Genomic DNA, 14,004 nt, shown 5'->3' with positions numbered 1-14,004 from the left:
AGTTCAGAAAAAAGTTTGTATCTGTGTTTGTGTTTGTGTGGTCTCTACCTGTGGCGCCTTTAGGGCAGCTGCAGATGTAAGAGTTCTCTCGGTCCTGGCAGGTGCCGCCGTTCCTGCACGGCTGGCTCAGACACTCATTGATGTTGGTCTCGCACAGCCTGCCGGTGTAACCAGGGTTGCAGTGGCAGCTGAAGGAGGCCAGGCCGTCGATGCAGGTGCCGTAGTGGCAGGGATCAGAGTAACACTCGTTGATGTCTGTCTCACAGTGCTTTCCGGTGTATCCTGGAAAAATAGTTGTATCCTTTTGAGCTGATTTTCTCACTTTTTTTTACCTTTTTTGGTATATTTCACAGGCTTAAATGTTTGTCTTTTTCCTACAACTTTAATGTTCCCGCTCCCTCTTCTGACCTGGTAAAATTGCCTCTATAAGTTTCTACTCTACAGTTTCAGCTTTTGTTAAAACTTATTTTTTTTTGTAAATGTGTATACCTTCAGTGCACTCGCAGGTGTACTTGTTGGGCCCGTCTGTGCACTTGGCGCCATTTTTGCATGGTGTGCTGGCACACTCGTCAATGTCTATCTGGCAAAGGTTCCCAGTGAAGCCTGAAAAAACAACAAGAGGGTGTTATTGTGTGCATGTGTGCGTGAAGGAGTGTGTGTGTACAGACACGGCTACTGTGTTCTCACCATTTCAAACCGGTCCCAATCATAATCCCGGGCCCATACTATGAGGGCTCTCAACGAATCAGAAATCTGCATGTTAATTAACAACTGCGCAACACTACAAGCTCTCTATTTTCCCTTTCACTTCTTTTCAGCACGACTCCAAAAGGAGATGGGAGAGTGGGGGAACCAATTCGTTTAAAACGGGAGGGGGTGAGAGGGAGAAATGAGGGAAGAATGAAAGTTGCGAGGCCTCCTGACCAAGGGGTGAGAGACAAAGGAGGGCCTGTCTGCTCAACACAACGCCAAACTGAGGCTGTTGCCTCCTTTGTCCCCCAAAACTTTTCCATCACAATGCGCATTCTCCTGTCTTGCTTTCACTACTTCTCCTCTAACCCCCCCCCTCCACTCCCTTCCCGCCTCTAAAAAGAGCCAGCTTGACCTTTGACCCTTTACTATTCAAACTCCTTGTCATTCAGAATCAACCAGCAGGCTTTCTATTTTTTTCCCGAAGTTATTCTCATCTCACGTTTACTTTCTTCCGCCTCTCCTTTTTTCCCCTTTTGTCACATGATGGTACAGTCCAAGGACTAGTAGGATGTTGTCTGATGAAGAGATAAAGTGCTACTTCCCCTCCCTGCGCCCCCCCCCCCCCCACCGCCAGGAACACACAGGTGTTTTTTTTAAGACCGACTAAGTTGCTTCTAATCTGGTGAGGAAGTATTTGTGTGGCTAGCGGTGAGCTGATGTCTCCCACTGGACTCTGTTAAAACCATTCACTGTTTTCTGACTTGGCCGCACGCATGCACATGACGTGAGGACTGCAACGTAGACACAGAAGAGACATGCATACACATTTACACACACGTATACAAACTGTGGTTAGAGGCTATCAAGGGCTCAGCAAAAGAGGAAGATATATTAAATAATGCTTTATTAATGATTAATAAATCATTTACTAATCAGTTTCCAGCCACTGATAACATCTTTTGGGCTGACAGGTTGTGAAAAATCCCTTTGGCTGTTTGGACTAAATGACCACTTACTTTCAGGAAAAGAGCTGCAGGAGGATTTGGACCCAAATCTATTTATTAATACCTGTTAAGCATTTATTAATGATTACCGACTAATGATTTATAACTGCATGATTACCAAAAAGGAAAAATAAACACCTCCAAAGGATAAGTAACTGTTTATAAATGGTTTATAAGTTATAATTAATGTCTTATTAATGGTAAATAATACGTAATTTACTGATGTTTTATAGATCAATTATGAAGAACAAAGAACAAATTTTGGGTAGCGGTGCTGTGAATTTCCATTGGCTGGTATTAATCTTTTCTCTTTGGTAATAATGTCGTTATAAATGTTGGTAATCATTAATAAATAGTTCAAACATATTAATAAATGGATTTCAGTCCAGAGAATATGTGGTCACATGGTCCGATCAGTCAAAGTGATTCTTGACAACCTTGCAAACTAAAAGTTCTTATAAAAGGTGCAGCAGTAGAATCGAAGCACTAACCTCGCATCAATAATTAATAAAACAGACAAGATCATAAAAAAGAAACTTAAGCGACTGAAATATGGAAAATCAGCTGTTTGCAGACCAAGAAGGGAAAACAACACCAGTCTCTTCTGTAAGCGGCGCCAGTTTCCAGCAGTGGGAAATAAGTAACGAAAAGCGGTAGAAATTGAGTGTTTATTTGCCAGAATGTGATGCAAACGTACGTTTCTTCACAGTTCAGTTACAACGCTCCTGAGTGAAATCAAAAAAAGGCAAAAAAAAAAAAAAAAAAAAAGCATTTCTCACCCAGATGCACACATATGCATACGCACACAAACGAACGGTGAAGCAGAAATGCAAGCATGCACCGAGGCACAGACAGACATGCACCTCAGCAGCCAAAGAGGGATTTATCCCCAGACTGCTGGAATCAGACATTTCAATGGCTCTCAGTGGGGTTTCCATGGCTATTCCATGTACAGAAATGAAAAGAGGGGACCCTCGCCTCGGGCCTGGCTCGCAACAGGGACAAATTTACATCTCAAGCAGGGCGGTTAAGACCCCTCCCCCTTCTTTACCCCTCCCTTCCTGCTTCAACATAACGGTTTGTGCGTCTCAAACTCCCCCCCACCACCACCACCACCACCACCACCACCATCCCTCCATCCTCCCTCCCTCCCAAAAAAACACTCACCACCGCCACTTTGTGCTGCTTCCTCACATAACCCTTTCTCACTGTCACACACAGAGTTTTCTTAGACGTTAAGCTCTTGTGTTCACTCGTGTACCCCCTCTCTATTAATTCTAAAGCTTTCTTGTTGGGGTGTCTTTCTTTCTTTCCTTCTTCCTTTCTTTTTCTCTCAACAGGAGGAATCCTGCCTCTCTCCACCCGGGCCGCCTTTGATCCGCCCGACTCGAAGCTTCGCTATTTGCCTCCCCAAAAATAAAGAAAGAGAAAAAAAAAAAAAAAAAAAAATCACTTCCACCTCAATGATCTCGCTCAAAGAATGCAAAACAAAAAAACACATTTGGGGAGATTTGAAGAGCCTTCCTTTCCCTTCTTCCTTTCTCTTTTTCCTCTCTCTCCGTGATTCAATAGTTGCATTCCTTCACCCCTGAATAAAACATCAATACCTCTTATCCAAATAGTGTAACAGCAATGGTATTTCTGGAAAGAAAAGGCTGCCGTTAAACAACTAGCCGCCCTCAAAATAGACCAAACGACTACCTCATTCGCCACCACAACACAGAAAATATTTTATGGAGCATAGTCGTAGCTCTGCCTGCTATTATTAGCTCTCCCTTGTTCTCAGTCACAATCAAAAAGTCTTGTTTAGATCTACAAGTTTCTGCTCACTCATCAAGACTTTGTAGAAGGGATAAGAAACTTGTTTAAAAAGTTCAAACTTCCTCAAGCCTTTCCCTATAGATTTTTTTCCCTCTCCTCCTCGATTGCTGCGTTCATTCTGGGCTACCCGGGCCTGCGTAAGCCTGCCTCAGGGCTGGGATTAGTGCCCGTCCAAAAGAGGTGTTTGTGTGTGTGCGAGTGTGTTTGTGTTTCAGAGGGAGGAAAAAGCGAGGTAGAAAAGAGAGATCGACCTCAGTGCCCCCTGGCCCCACGCCCCCTCCCTGCATCATCCCTCCCCCTCCCCCCCTCCCCCCTCTCTTCTGCAGCAGTACGGCAGCCTCACCTGTGGGGCACTGGCAGTGGAAGGCGTTGATCTTGTCGATACACTTGCCGTTGTTCAGGCAGGGGCTGTTGGCGCACTCGTCCGTATCGATCTCGCAGAACTCCCCCTCGTAGCCTGGCCAATTAGCAAGGGAGGAACCAGGAGGGAGATGTATCGGTTAGACAGAGACACGCACTGAGAAGCATTTTCACACTGCTGTTATACACCGCTGTGATGGCTTGAAATTATAAACAGTGGCTCAGATAAAGCGATCTATCGGGGTCGTCTATAAAATGTCTTCAAATTTTGCTCGACCAACAGTCCAAAATCTAAAGATATCTACGTTACATTTCATCATAAAATCAGCAGATTCTCACAGTTAAGAAGCAAGAACCAGTGAATGTCTGGCATTTTTGGTTAATAAGTGAAGTTTTAAACATTTAATCAATTATCAAAAGTAATTCTTTTTTTTTTGTTGATCGAGCAATTGATTAATTGACTTATTGTTTCAGCAGGACCATGTAAATAGAAGGAGAACAGGGGCATGGACAAATTAGGCATGTTGTGAGCTGTTAAATCAGCTTTTGGAGTATTTACTCTTTTCATTTTATGAGAGAATAATTTATATTTTAATTCTTATCGAGTTCATTACAGGGAAAAGTACAGATACCTTTCTGATGCCTTGTTAAGCTGCAGGAACTAAAATTGTACTGATTCAACCTGAACAGACGACCAGTTGCCAAAACTAAATGAGCAACTTGTAAGTGTGTGTGACTTGCTTGTAATGAGGCCATTTGAGTCTCAACTTTTAGTTAACGGTGAGATTTCTATTTTATTTCAGGGTAACAGCAGCGCGATAAAGTCCCTTTTCTGGTCAAACTGTGACTAGCCAAACGTCTTACCTGGCATGCAGATACAGTGGAAGTCTCCTATTTGGTCCAGGCAGGTGGCCTCGTTCATGCACGGGTTTGACATGCACTCGTTGATGTCCAGCTCGCAGCGTGCCCCCACGTAACCACGCTGGCACTTACACTGGAACGAACCTTTGGTGTTTATACACTTCCCTGCGTGCTCACACGGGTTGGGACCTGTTTAAATACATTAATACTTTAATTTTACTTTACGCTAACAGGCCATCATGTACGTACAAGACGTACTGTAGCAAGAAGATATCTGAATGTGATTACATGACAATGAGATGATTTGGGTGGTTTAGTGTTGTTTGCTGAAGCCAAAACCAAAGCCAAGACTGTGTATGATTGCAGCAATAATACCCTTGAGGGGGTTATTTACTGCGATTATGGGTATAATTATGGGTACCAAAGTACCCATAATAGCAGGAAAGAATGAGCTTGTATTTTGGCTTCTATAAAAGAGTTACGAATGGACTTTATTGATTGAAAAGCTCTTGTCAGCAGTATAATTAAATGAATGAAAATCGATGTTTTATGGAATTCATTAGAGAAGTTTAAATGTGTCCTCAGTCTGAAGCTGATCATCATAACATGACAGAGAGACAGAGAGTTGGCAGGTCAGGCGGTGTGAGTTTTACCCAGAGAGCACTCGTCAATATCCAGATCACAGGAAGTACCCACGTAGCCCGGAGGGCAGGTACAGAAGTGATTTCCACTGACGGGGTTGGTGTCACAGTTGGAGCCCTTCTGACACGGGTTGCTGATGCAGGCGTCGTCCAGCTGGCACAGCAGACCTGGTGCACAACAGAGGAGAGGTAGACTTCACTATACTGAACTAAACATCTTCACATCATTTATGTCTGATCCTCCAGCAGATTTAAACTTCTCTGAGATGATTTTATGATCTGCAACACTGTGAAATATACCAACAAAATGAAAAAGTCACTCCTATACTAGCACTGTTTTGTTTACTTTCCATTTGTAATTGTCAATGCTGATTGTTTTACTCATGAGAAATGTGCTCTAAGCACAAGTCTGAGTTTTTTGTTTAACAGGAAACATATTTAACATGGAATGACAAGTTGAGGTGAAGTGAATTACGATCAAAGGGAAATTGACGAAGTACAATATATAGTGTTCAACAGACATACGACGTGTGTTTGCTCTGAAACACCATTTACATTAAAGATTTGAGTCTATTTGGGGAAGAAAAAGGAGGTTCAAGTAAATAAAACAAAAATAACGGAAGTAACATCTTCAAGTGGCAGCAAGAAGTTAACTAAATGTCAAAATGTAGAAATTATATGTCACCTGAAACCTGTAAAAAACATGTTGTTATTTATGGCATGAGGAAAAGTGGCAGATCTTATTAGTTGGGAGGTTGGAAACAAGAAATATCCGGCATTTTGGCTTTGAGAGGTTGTGATTGATCGAGTGTCAGAATGGTTGTCAATGAATTTTTTTCCCAATAGACTGATGGATTTATCTATTGTTTCAGCTCTAATCTATAGTTGTTTACATTTCTTTCTTCATGTAATTTTACTGCCTCATGACTCATGACGACAGCTGATCTGTTGGAACTTTTTTTTTTTCCAAATTAAATCCGTTCAGTCTGTGGTTCAGTTAAAGGCACCAAAACCACAGGAAAAGCAAAAGACCGACATTTGTTACAGCCTTTAATTTAAGTTAGTTTTAATTCCACAACCCACAATAAAATGTCAATTAGTCAAAGTCTAAGCAATTTAAGCTTGTAAAAATCAGCATTAAAGCCTCTGGAAATCTGGCTTGAAATAGTAAAAATGTATATATGATATCAAAGTTGAATGTCTCATTAAGCAACCACAAAAATCTGAGAAAGAATAAACGTTCATAACTATTAGAAAACCGTGTTCAAAAGAAAACAGCTCATTTTGGTGTTTAAACCGTCTCTTACGACTATGTACACATGGCAGATCTTGTTTTGATTGACACTGGCTACTGAGGGTTGGCTAACTACAGCCACTAACGACTGGGTTTCCACAGTGCAGAGCCATGCTTCTAACTCACTGAGACTATATTAAATGTACCATCATCAATAAAGGAGGCAGAGGAATAGCTAAGCGTAAGACACACCGAGCAAGAGAGAGCCGGAGAGCGAGAAGGAGACAGAGAAGCCATTGCTAATTGCTAAGCTAAAGTAACTGGCAGGTCTGAAAAGTGTATAAACAACTGTGTGACTTGAGCAGAACTAGTGTACATTTAAATGTACAGCTGGTAATTAGCTACAGTAATGAAGAATATAGCAAAAATAACTGGGTTGAGATGCAGAAACACTACCAATGACACAGAAACTCCGGCAAAACTGCAGCACGTCACGTCGTTTATGATTGGTTCGCAAAATTTATAGCATCATTTTCGTAATATATGTCCAATAAAATGACAATATTTCAAATTTGGATTGAAAACTAATTTCTAATACTTTTTAGGTGCTTACTATTATGTACATAAGACCCTAAATTCCATAGTTAGAAAGCTACTGTGGATTTGGGTTTCCAGGGGCTTTAATAGCTAAATTCCCATAAATTATAATAAACAACAACATACCTGTGCGGCCATGAGGACATTCACAGAAGAAAGAAGCTACACGGTCATGACAGGTGGATCCATGGTGGCAGGCGGCACTGGCGCAGTCGTCGATGTTCTCGCTGCAGTCATCCCCGGTCCACCCGTTCACACACACACACTGGTAGCTGCCGTAAGTGTTGTGGCACGTGCCACCATTTTGGCAGGCGTTGGGCATCAGTTGGCACTCGTCAACATCCTCTGTGCAGAGCTGACCTGTGGGAGAACCAGGGGTCAGAGGATTATATCACAAAACAATTTGTCTTATGGGCTTAAGTGTGTATGTATGAGTTGACAGATTTACGGCGTCATCACAACACAAACCTGTAAATTCTGGTTTACACTGGCAGTTGTAGGTGTTGACTCCATCGACACAGGTCCCTCCGTTATGGCACTCATGCCCCGGACAGTCATCTATGTTGTGGTTGCAGTTTTTTCCTGTGAAACCTGTGACAGAGAGGGCAGATAGTTGCAACAGACTCCCATGAATATGTTTCCTTTGCTCTTTCACTGCGTCATTTCTACTGCCGGAGGCCTCAGATTTTCAGTTACTCATTCCTCCTGGTTTGAAAACAACATTTTCCCATTTACAACAAAGGGAGGGAAACCTCTCTACGGTTAAATGTGGTCAACTGTCTTTTTCCTCCCTAGAAAGAAGGCAGCTGTACCCTCTTGAGGTCTGTGGCAACTTCACTATGTAATAACATTCACTCTGTTATACAGTTACACAACAGGCAACCGCTGGACTGTACCAATGGCATGTTGGGTAATGCAACATGAGCTAACTCAGTGCAAGTCACTGCTCAACTGTTTTTCATCCCCTTTAAAGAAAAACTTAAAAATCAATTAACGTACAATTATTTTTCACTTATGAATTTAAGGCATAGAGCTGATTAACACTGACTGTATATTTCTGTTAAAATGTTTAACAGATTTTAAGAAAATATATTAAATTTCAGCAAAATATAATGAGAATTGGTGCTTCTTTGTCCAGTCTTCACCCTTCATTGCAGTTTTGCACCTAAGATGGCATTTTGTTTTGTTTAAATAAATGAAATTATATTTTCTGATACATGTGTATCCTGTGGTGTTTTTTATTAAATACTGTGGTGACAGAGACAGGTGTCTTGACTCAAATTGGGGACGTTGCAAACATACATAACCGACACTCCTGCTGTTTTTATTCATCATTTTATTAGGGTTTTTTTTTTTTGGGCTCTCTGGTGCAGTGGAGGCATGTGATGGTGAGTAGTTGTATGACATGAATGTTTGTGTCTACAGTAGAAGGAGGTGTTTTCAGAAAAGCGATATCACTCTGATATATCTCATGTCTTTCGAGATGCCAACTAGGGCGTCAACAAACGATTATCTTCGTTATCTATTAATCTGCTGATTATTTTCTTGATTGTTCATTTCGTCTTCATGTGTCTTGTTTTGTTCGACCAACAGTCCAAACCCCTAAAAAAAACAGATTGGAATATAAAAACAAGTGAATGGAAACATCCCTACTGACACTAGTTTACAGTGTAACAGTAGGAAAGCTTAAATCAGTAACATTAGTCAGAGATAAACCTACAATAACAGATTCTTTGGCCGTGTCAGTGCAGCGGAAACAAGCTGTGTACACAAAACTGACATATTATCACCAATATGATATTGTAGTATAAACGTATTGATTATAGCAACCTAAGAACAATCACCTAACTACCGGAAGTGTGAAATGTTGGGAAATTTTCTTTAACCTTTTCGAGGAAAAGCCTGTTATGACAAGCAGGAGATCGAGGATGTGAAAAAGATGAGATGGAAAGTTGCCACACAGATTCATTATGAGGATTTCTGGACTTGGTGGAAAGCGGACAAAAACAAGCCAAACTAAATCTGCGTGGAGGTGATGAGGTGGTGGGCGGGACTTTTGTCCCACCAAGCTTTGCTTCGCTTGGCTTTGTGAAAAGGATGTTGTCCTTTGACCATTTCCTTATGATAAGCCCCGATGCCTTCCTGCTCTCCCTTGTTCACATACTGTATACACCCAAGCAGAAACACACATGTACACACACACACACACACATACAGGACACAACATAAGCAGGAACAGCCCTGCCTTGAATGACATCATCGCATAACTAGCCGGCACTGACATTTAAATTCGATTTGAGACTTCAGGAACACTGTGTATTTAAAAACGAGTAACGTGACCTGAAATTGAAAGGATCAAACGATTTACGTCAGCTTACAAACAATTGTTACTTCAACTAAAGCCGCAACAATTAGTCGTTAATCGATTAGTTCATCGACAGGAAATTAATCAGCAACTATTTTGATGATCAAATAATTGTTTTAGTCGTTCTTTTAAGCAAAAATGACAAAATAAATGCTGGTTACAGATTCTCAAATGTAATGATTTAATGCTTTTCTTAATCATACATGGTAGTAAGATTAATATTTGGGGGTCAACAGAGCAAATTTGTAGGTCAAAGTTCACCAGAGTTGAAAAGATTCACTTTAACCCCATGAGTGAATCCCTTGACGCCATAATTTCATTGGAATAAATCGATTTTGCCGCAACAATTTGCCGGCTAGGCCTGAAAAGCAGATCATCAGCATCAATAAAGACTTCACCTCTAATGTAGCTCCGTAACCATGAATGCAGTGTGATGTCTCTACCTGGCACACAGGAACATTCGTAGCTGGTCTCTCCTTTCTGGATGCAGGTGCCTCCATTATGACAGGGCGACGGGTTGCAGGGCAGGTAACGGCTCTCACAGTACTTGCCTGTGTACTCTGCCGGGCACTGGCAGCGGTAGCCGCCGACCTCGTTGATGCACACCCCGCCGTTCTTGCAGGGTGACGGGCTAGCGTCACACTCATTGACGTCCTGTTTGCAGGTCTTTCCGGAGAAGAAGGGTGTGCAGGTACAGATGTAGTGGGACTCAATGGCCGAGCACTGGCCGCCGTTGGCACATGGATTTGAGGCACAGGGGTCGGCTTGTTGGCACAGTTTACCTGAGGGCATACGGAAATAGTGTTCAAATGTCTAATATATGCCTGTATAGCCATTTTTCTCAGGGTCAGAGGTTTATTCTGATTTTAAATATCAATTAAATACCATTTAAGTTACTTGAATTGTTTTTGGTGCAGTCTCTGAATTTATTAGCTCATATTTTGCAACGGAGCAAGTCATCTTCCTTTGACAAAATGTTTCACGTTTACTTTAGTAAACAGAATCAGAAAAACAAAAAGAAAAAGAATTCTCAATGTGACAATTCAGCGTTTTGAAAAGTCCTGATTGATGGAATTTTTTGAAAACCCATTTTAAAAACCAAAAAACGACCTTCTGTCTGAGAGTTAGATGAGAAAATTGATGTCAGTCTCGTATCTGTCCACTCAATATGAAGTTTGAGATGGTTAGCTTAGTTTAGCATAGAGACTGGAAACAATGACACAGCTAGCCTGGCTCTGTCCAGTAAAAAAGATGTACTAATTAGTTATTAAACAAACAAGATATAACGCCTTAATTAGTGAGCTTTAGAGGTGCTAGTAGCTAAAGGTTATGCTAAGCTTAGCTAACTGTCTCCTAGCTGTAGCTTCGTATTTTGCAGACATGATTAACAGATATGAAAGTATTGAGACTCTAAACTATTCCCAATCATCTCGCGAGCCCTCACATACTGTATATGCAGCCCATGATTGAACACAACTGCTGGACTGTCATAAAACTGTTGTGTGTTACCTGACCATCCAGGTGGGCAGCGGCACTTGTATGTCATGAGGCTCTCAAGCTCGCAGGTGCCTCCGTTGCGACACGGCGAGTTGATACAGGCGTTGTCGATGGGGGTCAAGCAGCGGCGGTCGGTGTAGCCCAATTTGCAGGTGCAGCTGTAGTCGACCGTGTTCCCCTTGGACACGGCCTGACACATGCCGCCATTCATGCATGGTGAGCTGGCGCACGGGTCGGGAAACTGGCACCTGCTTCCTACATATCCGTCCCGGCACCTGAGGAAAGATGAGTGAAGAGGTCAGCAAAAGTGTTTCCAGCAGTTCCAGAAAGTTTTCTCCTGAATTTTCCTCTTAAAATAACGATACAGACTCAACGGGAAACTCTTGGATGTTACTTCCTTTAAATTATTTAATCAAATGCATTGACTTGTAGTGGGATTTCGCAGTTCTTTCTACTTGCACAGACTAACTCCCTTCGGACAGATAGATGCCTTTTGTTATGGCCCTGCATGCTATTTGAATGTTGACTGCTGTGCTAAATTTATGGTCATATATGAGATCATTTAACTCCTTTCACTAGCAGGGATTTACAATGTTTAACTTATTCTAAGAGGCTCGTTAAACTTATCTACATACTGTTAATTGTTTATTTATTGTATAAAGTCACTTATTCACAGTCAACAAAGAAATGAAAGTTTAATCTTTTGTACTCATGGTTAGGGTTATGGTTCTGTTCTTATGACTGAGTTGTTGTTCATGCTACGACGTCAGCTGTTTTTCCTATGATTGTTAAAAAAAACCTGTAAAATATTTTTTGTTACTTTTGAGCCTCGCTGCTACGTGCAGCTCACAAACATCCAGTAATTGATCTAAAATAAGCTCAGCTCACCATTTAGCATACCTTCAAACTCCAACAAAACATCAATTCATGTCATTTCCTTCATCATGATGGATTACTTTTTAAGTATGACCAGTTAAAAATTCAGGAATTTCAGACTGGACTTTGGCCTGATGACTTTAATTGTATGGAACTCAGACACAAGGTTGGTTTTTTTGATCAATTTAGCTTCATCATACCCCTGCTGTGAGTAGAAACTACAAAAATCAAACTACCCCTTTAAGTAATTAATTACCAAACAAAACAAAATGTCTAAAATACCACAAAGAACCATTACATCATTAATACGAAGAATGTATAACTCAACAAAAAATCCACAAAATATATTTGTCCACTAATAAATGTCCATTCTTTATTTATTTTCTTCGTTTTATGACTAGCATCACAAAGAGTGGGACCAGTCAAAGGGAATCCCAAACACTATTTATTCCTATCCAATCTTTTTTAAGTCAGCGCTGATTGAACAGTTCACAAGGGTAAGACAACACTTAGGACTTGCGAGGGTCATCCTTTTGTGTGCTATTGTGCTCATAAATCAGCTGCTTGGTGTGATAGCTTGTGCCTTCAGTACTAAATATCCATGTCTCTTAAAAGACAGTCCCGCAATGCTGTTTTTACAACGCAGCAACGCAGCGAATGAGAAACCACGCTTTAAACGGGACATTCGTCTTTCTACTGTCACTCCCCTCGAACAATGTGTTTCAGGCTATAAAGCAGAGTGGTCTGAACAGAGGGAGGAGATGTGATGTTTCTCACAGGTTGTGTCTGAGTCATAAACACTGCTCGGACCCCGGCGAACAAGTTCCCATGGAGAGAGAGAGAGAGAGAGAGAGAGAGAGAGAGAGGGAGAGCTGCTGCAGATCACAGGGACACATTCACACATTTACAATCACAATGAGAGGACTTGAAGGGTGTCCCCTGAGGATACGCACAGCTCAACAAAGAGGCCACACACACATACCTACACAGCGTGCAGTCTTTTACACACACACACACACACACACACACACACACACACACACACACACACACAGGAAGATTACTCATGAAGATTACGCACGGGACTTTGTAAGTTTACTGTTGCACTCATACGCACACACAAGGTGATGGTCAAATAAACGGTCCCATAGATTAATCTAATCACACTGCAGCTGTTAGACCAGTGCTTAAACATTGAGTCAATTGATTGACAGTAGAAAATTAATATATTTTACATTTCCATTTATTCATGAGGAGGACACTTCTGTCTAAAGCTTTATGTGCCAATGAGGTATAAAGTGACTCTGACTTTGGAGACAGAGAGAAAGAGAAGGACGGAGAAAGTAAGACCGAAAGAGAGAAAGAGCATGTTAGACGAGTGAGTACAGTATTATTTAACAACAATTAATCAATTACTCATTTAAGTCATTTATTGACTAAAAATGACAAATACTGACTGGTTTTAACTTCTGTCAGTTGTGAGGATTTGCCAATTTTTCTCTGTTTTATATCATAAATTGAACATCTCTGGACAAGCGATTTGAAGACGTCACCTTAAAACTGTGATGGGCATTTTTCATAAATTTCTGTTATTTTATCGACTAAATGATCAAATGATTAATCAAACAATAGAAAGATTAACTGATAACTAAATGAATCATAAGTCACAGCTTAGAGCGATACTAAATTTTCAACCTGGTGCTAATATGATACCTGAGTGTCAGTATATACAACGAAAAGATGCTTTTTTGAAGAATATAAACATGTTTTTCTACTCAACTCTTCTTACTTTTAACAAAAGAAGCTTCTGAATCATAAAGTGTCTCAACACAAGCAGTCGTACAAGAGCTCCGATCTAAAACTTACAAAATTACATTTTAAATCAGTAAATATCTGATTAAAGAACAAGACTATGAGTCTGAGGCATTCACAGTCAACAGTTTCTGAGGCTGTGCTACAGATACCATCAGTGTCAAAAAAAAAAAAGTATTACAGTTTGATACCCAGACTTTGTTGCAGCTCTATTTGAGACCAAAACAAACCACCTCAGATGTG

General features: G+C 41.0%; 1 protein-coding gene across 2 annotated transcripts in view; it reads right to left on the bottom strand.

The window, feature by feature from the left end:
* Positions 1-14,004, bottom strand: part of LOC137201294 (neurogenic locus notch homolog protein 1-like) — a 49,207-nt gene that overhangs the window by 22,715 nt on the left and 12,488 nt on the right. For both annotated transcript variants that reach the window (XM_067616267.1, XM_067616276.1), the window contains exons 3-11: positions 11,086-11,348; positions 10,020-10,358; positions 7,680-7,802; positions 7,338-7,571; positions 5,393-5,548; positions 4,743-4,928; positions 3,862-3,975; positions 490-603; positions 49-282 (exon numbers count right to left, since the gene is read on the bottom strand). In XM_067616267.1, coding sequence (XP_067472368.1) covers positions 49-282; positions 490-603; positions 3,862-3,975; positions 4,743-4,928; positions 5,393-5,548; positions 7,338-7,571; positions 7,680-7,802; positions 10,020-10,358; positions 11,086-11,348 — 1,763 coding nt within the window. The remainder of the gene's footprint in view (positions 1-48; positions 283-489; positions 604-3,861; positions 3,976-4,742; positions 4,929-5,392; positions 5,549-7,337; positions 7,572-7,679; positions 7,803-10,019; positions 10,359-11,085; positions 11,349-14,004) is intronic.

The sequence above is a fragment of the Thunnus thynnus genome, chromosome 2, assembly GCF_963924715.1.
Source record: "Thunnus thynnus chromosome 2, fThuThy2.1, whole genome shotgun sequence".
NCBI classification, from domain to species: domain Eukaryota; kingdom Metazoa; phylum Chordata; class Actinopteri; order Scombriformes; family Scombridae; genus Thunnus; species Thunnus thynnus.
The sequence above is the reverse complement of the archived record's forward strand: the minus strand, read 5'-3'. Positions and strand labels throughout refer to the sequence as shown.